This window comes from Lithobates pipiens, unplaced genomic scaffold (assembly GCF_037356315.1).
Source record: "Lithobates pipiens isolate NorthernLeopardFrog02 unplaced genomic scaffold, aLitPip1_a1.2 Scaffold_25, whole genome shotgun sequence".
In the NCBI taxonomy this organism is placed as follows: Eukaryota; Metazoa; Chordata; class Amphibia; order Anura; family Ranidae; genus Lithobates; species Lithobates pipiens.
This window is the reverse complement of record NW_027507787.1, coordinates 148,578,308-148,590,865: the sequence shown is the minus strand read 5'-3', so window position 1 is coordinate 148,590,865 and position 12,558 is coordinate 148,578,308. Positions and strand designations below refer to the sequence as shown.

Sequence of the window (12,558 nt, the reverse complement as noted above, 5' to 3'; positions counted from 1 at the left end):
CACTTTTTCAGGGCTCAAGGGTATGGTTAGTAATTATATTCTTATGGAGTTCCCTAGAAATCATGCAACTTCATCTAAAATCACACGATTTCAAAGCTGCATGTCAGTTCGACTTTGAAGGCGTGGGGGCTTCATGCATAGATTTCTATGCAAGTCGCACCTGAAGTGCAGGAACTACTTTTTCAAACTGAAACGACACCGCAAAGTTGGCTTCAGTAAGGTCAAATGGCATGACAAATCGCTCCACAGTGAACAAGGAAGGGCATTGGGCTAAATTGGCAGCATATCCTTGTGGCAATGTGGATCGCTGACTGGATCCAGTTGACCACCCTAATTGTCAAAAACATATGCAGACTCTAGCCAGAAGATATAACTATGAATCATATGCTTGAGCCCTGAAGGGTTTATTTGCTCCAAAATGTTGTTGGCTGTATTTGATGATTTTGATTAAACTTTTTAAAGATTAATGTTTTATACATATTTACATTGGAAGTGTATACACACCCATCCTCTCTCTCTTTATACCTCACCGATGCCCCTGGAAGCTGGAAATTACTGAAGTAGACAGTCATTCCAGAGATCTCCACTAGCCTCCAGGTCCCATGGTGTACAGTAAGCCTGATGCATTCTGAACACAGGAGGCTGATCAATCAGCATAGGCACCATTTTCAGCATGCTTTGCATTCTCTGATTGGATAGGGTGGAACCAGAAGCTAGTGAAGATCACTGGAGTAGCAGTGCCTAGCTTCCATGGGGATCCCACAGGCATGTAACACAAATACACATTCACCCAGCTTGGACCATTGTAACCGTTTAAAAGATAAGTATGGGTTTGGCTTTTTTTCCCCCCAGTCATACTTACCTAGGTGGATGCTGCATCTGTCCTCTTGCATCTCTGCACTGAGAACCAAGCGATCGAACGCCACCGATAGCTCAGTTCTCTCGGCTCCCTGAGCAGAGAGCTGCTGACTGTCAATCAGCAGCTCTCCGCTCTGCCTCCTTCATGCTCGCTGGAGCACCGAGATGTGGAGTGGCTCGCTGAGAGGGCTATCAGTCCAAGCACCTGGCGGATCTAGCATTCCAGAGTCAGGATGATGCGGTGCCTGGACTGATATTGGCGATGTTAGCAGAAAGCGGATTTCAGACCGCTCTCTGTTGAAAACGGGTCACAGGAGTGCAAAACAAACTACTCCTGTGACCCATAGGAGAAGCCCAGCCAAACAAGCTCAGGCTGGACTTCTTTCAAAATGCTAAGTTACTGCTCTATCTATAGCAGCTTGTATGACATTTCTGAAAAATTCTATAACCCTTTCATAAAAGAACATTTGTAAAAACAAAATTGTGGTGGCTAGAAACAGTGTAGTGTCGCTGCACTTTGTGTCTTAATAGTTAAGTGTATACATAGGTTGAAAAAAAAGACATAAGTCCATCTAGTTCAACCATAAAAAAAATGTATCCAGAGGAAGGTAGAAAAAACCCCCCAGAAAAGCAGGATCCAATTTTCTACAGCAGGGAGAAAAATTCCTTCCTGATCCCAGAGAGGCAATCAGATTTTCCCTGGATCAACTTTATCTATAAATGTTGGTATCCAGTTATATTATGTTCATTTAGGAATGAATCCAGGTCTTAATTAAAGCAATTTACTGAGCTGGCCAGAACCACCTCTGGAGGGAGTCGATTCCACATTTTCACAGCTCTTACTGTGAAGAAACCTTTCCATAATTGGAGATGAAATCTTTTCCTCTAGACGTAAAGAGTGCCCCGTTGTCCTCTGTGTTGACCTTAACCTGAATGACTCAACACCAAGTTCACTATATGGACCCCTTATATATTTATACATGGTGATCATATCCCCCTTAATCTCCTCTTCTCAAGAGAGAATAAATTCAGTTCCTCTAATCCTTCCTCATAGCTTAGCTCCTCCATGCCTTTGATCAGTTTGGTTGCCCTCCTCTGCACTTCCAGTTCCCCGATTTCCTTTTTGAGAACTGGTGCCCAAAACTGAACTGAGTATTCCAGATGAGGTCTTACTAATGATTTGAACAGGGGCAAAATGATATCTCTCTCTCTCTCTCTCGCTCTCTCTGGTGTCCATACCTCTCTTAATACAGGAAAGGACTTTGCTTGCTTTGGAAACTGCAGCTTGGCATTGCATGTTATTATTGAGCTTATGATCTACCAAAACCCCCAGATCCTTCTCCACTATGGATCTGCCCCAGTTGTACTCCCCCCTAGTATGTATAATGCATACATATTTTTAACCCCCAAGTGCATAACTTTACATGTATCAACATTAAACCTCATCTGCCACATGCATCATGCAGTATGATGAATCTCCTGTAAACATGTTTGTGGATGACACAGGATGCTTTTGCCATGTGAGAGGGTCAGTGTTGTGTCTGTGCCTCAGTATCTTCAGCTTGTTATAATTACCTTGGCTTTCTGTAGGACGGTACCTTTGCCAGTGGTCATAATAGACAACGGTCGGGCTTTGAGCGCCATTGCGCAATTGACTGGCGAGGAGTCTGGAATGTGGCTCGGGCTGTTGGTTTTAACCTGGAAAATGTTAAAATTGTGAGAAATTGTTACAAATCAAAGCAGAAACCAATTCCTAGGGCCATACTATGGGGTGTCAAACTCCATTTAATCTCTGGCTGCAACAGAAGTAGGGTTGCCCTCAAAGGGCCAGTTGTGCACTAGGAGTGAGCTATGTACAAATTGCAGTATTTAGGGATGTGCTACACACAGAGTGCAGGGTTCAGGAGCACATTATGTGCAGAGTTCAGGGATGTGCTGTTTACAGAGTGCAGGTTTGAGGTGTACCTGAGGGACCTGTTAGAGCTGCCCAAGGCAAAGCTGTCCTTGTAAACACAGAAGGTTTTTGTGTTTACAGGTGACAGTGGGGAGCAGGGAGTGGAGGGTAAGAGCCCAAGGTGCCACGGTCCAGCTGAAAAACTGTGTGGGAGGGCCACATGACATGGCCTAGGGGGCTGGATTTGGCCCACAGGCCTTGTGTTTGACTTATGTGCTGTAGAGGATAAGCGTTCAAAATTTATGTCTTGTTTATGCATCATCTAAAAAATTATGAAGTCAGTTTAACCACTTTACGACCGGCGCACGACGATGTACGTACATTTTTTGAAGAGGGATATCTTGGTAATGGCAGCAGCTGCTGCCACAACCGAGATATCCATCTCTTCCGGCGCCGGTCGTGTGTACAATAATGGTGGTCTCTGCAGCAGGTTCGACGCAAGATGAGTTATCGGCAGCGGGAGAGGTGCCACCCCCCCCCCTTCCGCCGCTTACCGGAGCCGTTGATAGCGGAGGCAATCGGAACCTGTCAAGTACTGAGTATGGAGACGAGTGAGGCTAAGATGGCCCCCACCCGTCTCTGTACCATAGCAGGGCGGAAGCAACATCAAAACGTCACTTCCGCCCATACCTCTTAAAGAAAAATGTTTTCAATGTCATTTTTTCAAATGACTTTTTTTTTTTTATTATTGCATTTAAGTCCAATTATGAGATCTGAGGACTTTTTGACCCCCGATGCTTTTTTTCTATTACAAGGGATATTTACATTCCTTGTAATAGGAATAAAAGTGATCAATTTTTTTTTAAACAGTGGAAAAATAAAATCAAGTAAAATAGATAAGAAGAAAAATGTTTTGTTTTTTAAAACACCCCGCCCCGACGAGCTTCCGCGCAGAAGCGAACGCATATGTTAGTAGCACCCGCATATGAAAACGGTAGTCAAACTACACATGTGAGGTATCTCCGCGATTGGTAGAGCGAGAGCAATAATTCTAGCCCTAGACCACCTCTGTAACACAAAACATGCAACCTGTAGAATTTTTTAAATGTCGCTTATGGAGATTTTTGAGGGGAAAAGTTTGACGCCATTCCGCGGGCGCAATTTTGAAGCGTGACATGTTGGGTATACATTTACTCGGCCTAACATTATAAAAAAAAAATTGGGCCAATTTTACTGTTGTCTCTTTCTTTTATTATTCAAAAAAGTGATTTTTTTTTCCAAAAAAGTGATTTTTTTTTCCAAAAAAGTGATTTTTTTTTTTCAAAAAAAGTTAATTATTTTTTCAAAAAAAGTGAATTTTTTTTTAAAAAAAGTGCGCTTGTAAGACCACTACGCAAATACGGTGTGAAAAAAAAAGTACTGCCATTTTATTCTCTAGGATGTTAGGAAAAAACAATATATAATGTTTGGGGGTTCTAAGTAATTTTCTAGCAAAAAATACTATTTTAAACATGTAAACACTGAATCTGAAAAAGAGGCTCGGTACTAAGTGGTTAAAATCACAAAATAAATAAAAAATAAATGCAGCTCTGTATTGCAAGTACCTGAATTGCTATCAGCCTCTAATGGGGGTCTCTCTGTAAGCAGGGGTGTTGATCAGTGGTGTCACTACAGGGAGGGGGGGGCTCATTCACACCACAGCTGCCGCTGGTGCTGATATTAGGTGACTGAACTAATGGGGGATGCCAACTGATTTATTGGTTGCTGACTAACCATTAGATCAGCATCCTCCATTGGAGACCCCATTATATCAGTACCCCCTTTTGACACCCAGCATTATTCAATATGTGATAGGAGATCATCTGTCTATGGCTTTTCCTTTTACTGTCCCATTACAGGCTGGGGTAGGGACTAGACCCATTTGGAACTGCAGCAGGGAAAATTGGGGCTCCTGCTGACATTTCATTTATAGATGGAATCTATTGCTTTTAAATTCTCTTTCTCTCTTACCATCAGCGTGCCTGAGGGATATAAATATTAGAACGTTTAATCCTTTGGCATCTACCAAATGCTTATATAGCTGTTTATGGTGGACTAATCTGTTTGGTTAAAAAAACTAAAGCATGGGTGTAAGAGGACCTGTCACATTAGAGAATACAAACTATTACAGGGCAGGGACGGGTCCTGTTCGGAGGGAGAGGAACATTTTCAGACATTTTTTTTAAATTTGCAGCCTACACCCAATCCTCATTCAACAGGTTTTCATAGAAGAACAGATTCAGACATACGCAACACCCGTGTTCTGAGATGCTGGTGAGAAAGTAAAAATGGACTTGTATGTATCGGCTTTTCAGGAGAGATCACCAACAATTTTCCCAGCTGACTGCCCTTCAGTCTTGCCCTTCAGTCTTGCCCAGCCCCTTTTCAACATGGAGGAGCCTTTGAAATGATTTTCAGGTCTCGGAGGAACTCAAGTGTACCATGGACCTCTGGTTAAGAACAGCTGATCTTTACTCACTTTTAGACTTTGGATTAAATCCAACTACCACTGATAAGATCAGGAAGGAATTTTCCATCCCTCAGGCTGTAGGGATAAATGAATGCATGTTTTATTTTTTTATTTTTTTTGGCGGGGGGGGGGGGGGGGGGGTTTATTTGTCAGCCAACAGTGACCAATGAATAAAAGTAGACTATTACCTTTATACTTACTGACTGACTGCTCTCCAGGTGGGCCGGGTCAACTGCAGTGCCTAGAGTAACGGGCCCCAATTCTGCCTTTCTGAGATTCTCTTTCACATCAACAATCTGCAGCTCCAGATCCACTCGGTGGTTTTCCCGCTCCTTGCACTCCTCCTCCTTACTCTTCAGCTTCTCCTCCAGGCATGTCATGATACTCTTGTCTGTCAGGGAGACATTGTACCTGTTAGATCCATCCAATGTCATGTCCAAATTACAACCTCACTTGGAAATCTGTTCCATCTAACCAATGCTCTTGCTTTCACCAGCCAGTACTGTCTTTTGCCACTGCAAATCTGATAGGTTCTATTTAAAAAAACAAAAAAAGAAAACCCTTGCACAGCTGTTCATCTATTAAAACTGCATGTCAATTTGTTCTGTGTGAATGGGGTAATACACTTAAAGCCACTAAATGGATCTAAGAAACATACCTATTTCCTATGATAACACCATCTAGTGGCCATAATGCTTTATTGTTCCTATATTTGGTCTTTCCACAATTAAGCCTGAGTACATTTGATTTGCCCCGTTTGCACAGAATGAATTTGCATGCAGAATCTTGGCTGAGCTTCCCCGGCTAAGACAGCCACACTACACTGATCATTGTTGCTGCAGCCAATCGGTAAATCAAACAGGTCTATTTCTGTTGAGTAGGGATGACTACACACTGATTAGTTCAGCAGGGACTGGACAAATATTGCTGTGTGTGGCCGCCCCACTCCAGAGCAGCCAAGTTGTTTGATTAATTGGCTGCAGTCACTGATCAGCGTATGGCCACCCTTAGGCCTCCTTGACACAGGGGCTGAGGCTTTTACATTGTGGGGGAGATTTACTAAAAACTGGTGCACTCAGAAAGTGATGCAGTTGTGCATGGTAGCCAATCAGCCTTTAACTTCAGCTTGTTCATTTAGGCTTTGTCAATAAAACCTGGAAGCTGATTGGTTTCTATGCAGATCTGCACCAGATTTAATAAGCTGCACTCTCCAGCTTTAGTAAATAACCCACTAGAAATCAGCCATTTGTTTATGTGGCTTGAAATGCCAGCTCCTATCTGCTGGTATTCTATGCAAGTCCACAAACGGTGTGTTTTAGAGACCACTTACAGCGGCTGTGCCAGTGCAGGTGTTATGTCCCCACCCATCTACATGGGCTGCCTGCATGCAGCACCTGACAGCTCCAGCTATCTAAACAAATGTCCCATTCAGAGTGCACAGGCCCCAAGCACCCAAGTGAATGAGGCCCAACCCTTTATCACAGCTCTTACTACCCAATATGTCATGAAAAAATAGTTATATATTTGAAACATTTATATTTTATTGCTCTGCCTTAAATGGCTCATTCAAATAAATAGGCTGAATCAACATAAAATGCAGTCTGCTCCATTTTGCTGATCATAGTGTAATGTACAGAACACGATGCTGCGTCAAAGCACGAATGCATTGTGGAAGTATGTTGGGATACCATTTACAATCAACTGCAGTGCACCAATGCATGCGATTTGCATAAGGGTGTGTATCTCCTTATAAAACGTTGATACATTCTTTTTAATTTGAAGCTGAACTCTAGCCACAAAAACTTTTATGGAAATGTTTTCCTTAATAGTCTCAAAGGAACTTGTGTGCACAAAATTCACTTGCAGACCCAGCTATATCCTTGTAAAAGTAGCAGTGACATCATCACTGTGCTGTACATAGTCTGTGCAGGGAGCAGAGCTGTGGGGGGGGCCCAGCAGACTCCACCTACTATCAACTGCCTGCAGAAAACTACAGGAGGGGGCGGAGACAAGACCAGTCACCCTGCACAAGGAGACAGAGCAGCAGTAACCGGTCTTTATTACAGGAAAACTCTCACTGGATTACTGCACACCAAGATTTGAAGAAAACTACACATAATAAATATACTTATATAATATTTGACTGTCCCAGAATATGATTGTAGAGGTACATTACCACAACAGGTAGCAATGTTCTCCTTGATTTCTCGCCTCTCTTTTCGGAGTTGGGCCAGCTGCACCCGAATCTCTTCCCTCTCTTTCTCCAGCTTCTCCTTTACCTCTGTAAAGCGCCTTGCTTCAGCCTCTGTGCGGTTCTTGCCCAATTTGTTCTCAATGGCTACTGCATAGCAGAAAAATGTCAATTAAGAGTTGCACATTTTCAGAACTAAAGTGTTCAGTACATGTTTATTGTTAAAAAAAATCCCAGGTGAAGAGAGACCATCGGCTGGAGGATCCGACACTTCCAGGAGTGGCATATTTGTTTTTTTTCGGCTTTCACGTCACAGTAGTGACATAGGGGCCATTGGATCAAACCACTGATGAGGCGGGGGACTGGAAAATTGAGAAAGCGTCGGGTCATGCATGATCTTAAAGTTTTGATCAAAGTAGGGAAAGAGAGCAAGCTGTGCCCCTGTCACGTCACATTCAGCTACCCATCACATTTTTCTACCCGCTGGAGTGCGCATGCGCGTTGCCCCCATATGCACTCGAACACTGTTGTAAGACCACTTTGCCACAGGGCCACTTGGCATAATTATAATCTAACGCTATGTCCACTTGGATGGTGGGGCTTGAACCTGGACTCAGGGGTATGGCCACAAAATTCTGCGCAAGCTCAGATCGCCAGTGTTGGAACACATATGGCGGCATCGCGCATGCAAAGTCCAGCGGATAGCCAAATGTGATGGGTCACCATGTATGACGAAACACCGCCACTTGGGAGATTTCCTTTCACTTTCTATTAGGACAGCAAGCGATGTGAATTCTCTCCAACGAGTACAACAAAACACTTTCCAATATAAATGAGAAAAGGAATCCCTGTCATGTTAATATTACTGCCTGTGACTTCCTGTCCTGAAGTCAGAATCCCCCCTCCCAGTGTCACAGGAAGTGAAGTGAAAACCCTAAATGGGGTCACGGGTGGCAAAAAAGACCATTATTTATTCATTCCAAGTCTGTGCAGTACAAAAATTGTATGGAGCTGGGCTTTAAAAGAACAAACTAAATCTTGCTATTCTTAGTAAATAATATTTCAATGTTTGTAATAAATGTAGTTATGATTCATAGTTTAATTAGTGTTTCTCGCACTGGAATAGTGGATCATGCGGTTTCAGCTCCAGGAATGCCGTCGGACATGACCTCCCGTCCAGTGATAACAACACAGCTCACCTGGATTGGTCGGTCTTCCTTTCTCCGTCTTGTTTTTCCCAAGCAGTGGACTGGCCGTCACAGCAGTCTCTGCTCTCCCCTGCAGGCCGGGAGGTGTCTCCTCTGCGCTGGGTTCTGCTACCTGCAGCACAATAAACGCAGCTTGACTACACGGCAAGCACTGGTCAAATGTACAAACTGATTTTTTTTGGTCTTTACAAATTGATCCAACTCTTTTTGGAAAATAAAATGTCAGAACAAAAAGCACAACTGTTATTTTGGGGGATGACTCATAACATTATCAGAATATTGCACTTGCTTAATGTGATACTTCTCTTTTCTGTATCCTAAAAAACAGACACGAAACAAAATGTGCATGGCAGTAATAGTACATTACAGTGGCCTGCTACATATGTACATAGCTGTGCCATTCAAAATAAATGGCACTGCACTCTGTGAATTAAGCGACTTGCATGCACGGGAGTGATGTCATTCCAATGGCCTAACAGAGTGAACCCAGAAAGAAGACCTGAAGAAGACTGAGGTGCTCGTAACATGCTGTGCACACAGTGTCACTTAAACCTCCTATAAAACTTGCAGAGTTTGATATTATAAGTGTGACTAACACCTGCACTGTGCAAATGTTACTATATACACAGCAAGGGGAAAAAGTATGTGATCTGATTTTGTACGTTTGCCCACTGACAAAGAAACTATCAGTCTATAATTTTAATGATGTGTTTATTTTAACAGTAAAAGACAGAATAACAGCACAAATATCCAGAAAACACATACAAGTTATAAATTGATTTGCATTTGAAAATAAGTGCATTGCATTTGTCAAATAACCATTTGATCCCCTATCAATCATCAAGATTTCTGTCTCCCAGGTGTCTTCTATAGAGAATGCTCCTAATCTCAGCTTGTTACCTGTATAATAGACATCTGTCCCAGAAGCAGTCAATCAGATTACAATCTCTCCACCATGACCGAGACCAAAGAGCTGTCCAAGGATGTCAGGAACAAGATTGTAGATCTACAGAAGGCTGGAATGGGCTACAAGACCAGCGCCAAGCAGCTTGGTGAGAGGGTGCGATTATAAAAAAAATGGAAGAAACAAGAAATAACTGTCAATCTCCCTCAGTCTGGGGCTCCATGCAAGATCTCACCTTGTGGCGTTTCAGTGATCATGGGAACGGTGAGGAATCAGATCAGAACTACACGGAAGAATCTTGTCAATGATTTTGTGGCAGCTGGGACCATAGTCACCAAGAAAACAATTGGTAACACACTACGCTGTGAAGGCCTGAAATCCTGCAACACCCGCAAGGACCCCCTGCTTAAGAAAGCACATGTACAGGCCCGTCTGAAGTTTGCTCATGAACATCTGAATGATTCAGAGGAGAACTGGGTGAAAGTATTGTGGGCAGATGAGACCAAAATGGAGCTCTTTAGCATCAACTCAACGTGCCGTGTTTGGAGGAGGAGGAGGAATGCTGCCTATGACCCAAAAGAACACCATCCCCACCGTCAAACATGGAGGTGGAAACATTATGCCTTGGGGGTGTTTTTCTGCTAAGGGGACAGGACAACTTCACCAGCATCAAGGGACAATGGACCGGGCCATGTACCATAAAATCTTGGGTGAGAGCCTCCTCAGCCAGGACATTGAAAATGAGTCATGGATGAGTACTCCAGCATGACGATGACCCAAACTATACAGCCAAAGGAGTGGCTCAAGAAGAAGCACATTAAGTTTCTGGAGTGGCCTAGCCAGTCTCCAGACCTTAATCTCATAAAAAAATATGTGGAGAAAGCTGAAGGTTCGCGTTAGTAAACGACAGCCTCAAAACCTTAAAGCGGTAGTAAACCCGCAAATTATTATTTTTTTTTTTAAACCTGCAAAGCAAAAGGCATAATGAGCTAGTATGCACCGCATACTAGCTCATTATGAAATACTTACCTTAGAACGAGGCCCCAACATCTGGCCTGATCCACGCCGAGGGAGCTGACATGCTTCCTCAGCGTTTCTTCCGGGTATCGCAGCTCCGGCGCTGTGAGTAGCCAGAGCCGCGATATCGTCACTCCCGCGCATGCGCGCGGGAGATTTCATTCCGGCCGCCGGCCACTGCCGGATTTTCAGGCCGAGAATCCCCTTGTGCGCATGCGCCGCTGCAGTCAGCGGCGCATACCGAGGGGAATATCTCCTAAACCGTACAGGTTTAGGAGATATTTTTTTTACCTACAGGTAAGCCTTATTATAGGCTTTCCTGTAGGTAAAAGTTAAAAATTCGAGTATACAACCACTTTAATTACTTGGAGAGGATCTGCAAAGAGGAGTGGGACAAAATCCCTCCTGAGATGTGTGCAAACCTGATGGCCAACCAAGAAACGTCTAACCTCCTGTGATTGCCAAGAAGGGTTTTGCCACCAAGTACTAAGTCATGTTTTGCAAATGGGTCAAATACTTATTTCATTAATTAAAATGCAAATCAATTTATTACTTTTTTGAAATGCGTTTTTCTTGATTTTTTTTGTTATTCTGTCGCTCACTGTTAAAATAAACCTACTATTAAAATTATAGACTGATCATTACTTTGTCAGTGGGCAAATGTACAAAATCAGCCGGGGATCCATCTTTTTTTTCCCTCTCTGAAATGTATATATATATAAAAAAAAATATTATATATATATATCACACATATATATATATATACACACACAGTGGGTAAAATAAGTATTGAACACACTACCATTTTTCTAGGTAAATATATTTTTCACCACGTCAGTAACAACCCATGCAATCCATACATACAAAGAAACCAAAACAAATACGTTATAAAATGAAGTTATGTGTAATAAAAATGGAATGACACAGGGAAAAAGTATTGAACACTAACTGAAATGTATTTAATACTTCGTTCAAAATCCTTTGTTGGTAATGACGGCTTCAAGATGCCTCCTGTATGGAGAAACTAGTCGCACGCATTGCTCAGGTGTGATTTTGGCCCATTTTTCCACAAAGTCCTCAAATCTTGAAGGTTCCGTGTGCCTCTTCTATGAACTCTGATCTTTAGTTCTTTCCATAGATTTTCTATTGCATTCAAGTCAGGTGATTGGCTGGGCCATTCTGGTACCTTTATTTTCTTTGAAACCAATTGAGAGTTTCATTGGCTTTGTGTCTGGGATCATTGTCTTGACGAAATGCCCACCCTTGTTTCATCTTTATCATCCTTGTATAGTTACATAGTTAGTCAGGTTGAAAAAAGACGCAAGTCCATCCAGTTCAACCAAAAAAAAAAAATATATATATATATATATATAATAAATATCATGCCAACCCATATACCCAATTCTATACCCACAGTTGATCCAGAGGAAGGCAACAAACCCCAGCAGAGCATGATCCAATTTGCTAAAGCAGGGGAAAAAAATTCCTTCCTGATCCCCCGAGAGGCAATTGGATTTTCCCCGGATCAACTTTACCTATAAATTTTAGTACCCAGTTATATTACGTACACTTAGGAAATAATCCAGGCCTTTCTTAAAGCAATCCACTGAGCTGGCCATAACCACCTCTGCAGGGAGTCTATTCCACATTTTCACAGCTCTTACTGTGAAGAAAGTAGATGTAGATAGCAGCAGATTTTTATCAAGAATGTCTTGGTAGATTTTTCCATTCATATTTCCTTCAATGAAATTAAGTTTGCCAGTACCAAATTCTAAAAAACAGCCCCACACCATGATGTTCCCGCCTCCAAACTTCACTGTTGGTATGGGGGTGTTTTTGGCGTGATGTGCAGTGCCATTTGACCTCCAAACATGGTGTGTGTTATGGCATCCAAAAGAGTTCAAATTTGGTCTCATCTGACTAGACTATATTCTCGCAGTATTTCAGACTTGTCTAAATGCTGTGCAGCATTCTTTA

At 42.5% G+C, this 12,558-nt stretch overlaps 1 protein-coding gene across 8 annotated transcripts in view; it reads right to left on the bottom strand.

The window, feature by feature from the left end:
* AFAP1L2 (actin filament associated protein 1 like 2) overlaps positions 1-12,558 on the bottom strand; it is a 216,822-nt gene that overhangs the window by 18,318 nt on the left and 185,946 nt on the right. For 3 of the 8 annotated variants that reach the window (XM_077454971.1, XM_077454972.1, XM_077454974.1), the window contains exons 15-18: positions 8,652-8,772; positions 7,438-7,602; positions 5,450-5,652; positions 2,434-2,556 (exon numbers count right to left, since the gene is read on the bottom strand). In XM_077454971.1, coding sequence (XP_077311097.1) covers positions 2,434-2,556; positions 5,450-5,652; positions 7,438-7,602; positions 8,652-8,772 — 612 coding nt within the window. The remainder of the gene's footprint in view (positions 1-2,433; positions 2,557-5,449; positions 5,653-7,437; positions 7,603-8,651; positions 8,773-12,558) is intronic. The other 5 variants (XM_077454973.1, XM_077454976.1, XM_077454977.1 and 2 more) reach the window with 3 other exon arrangements.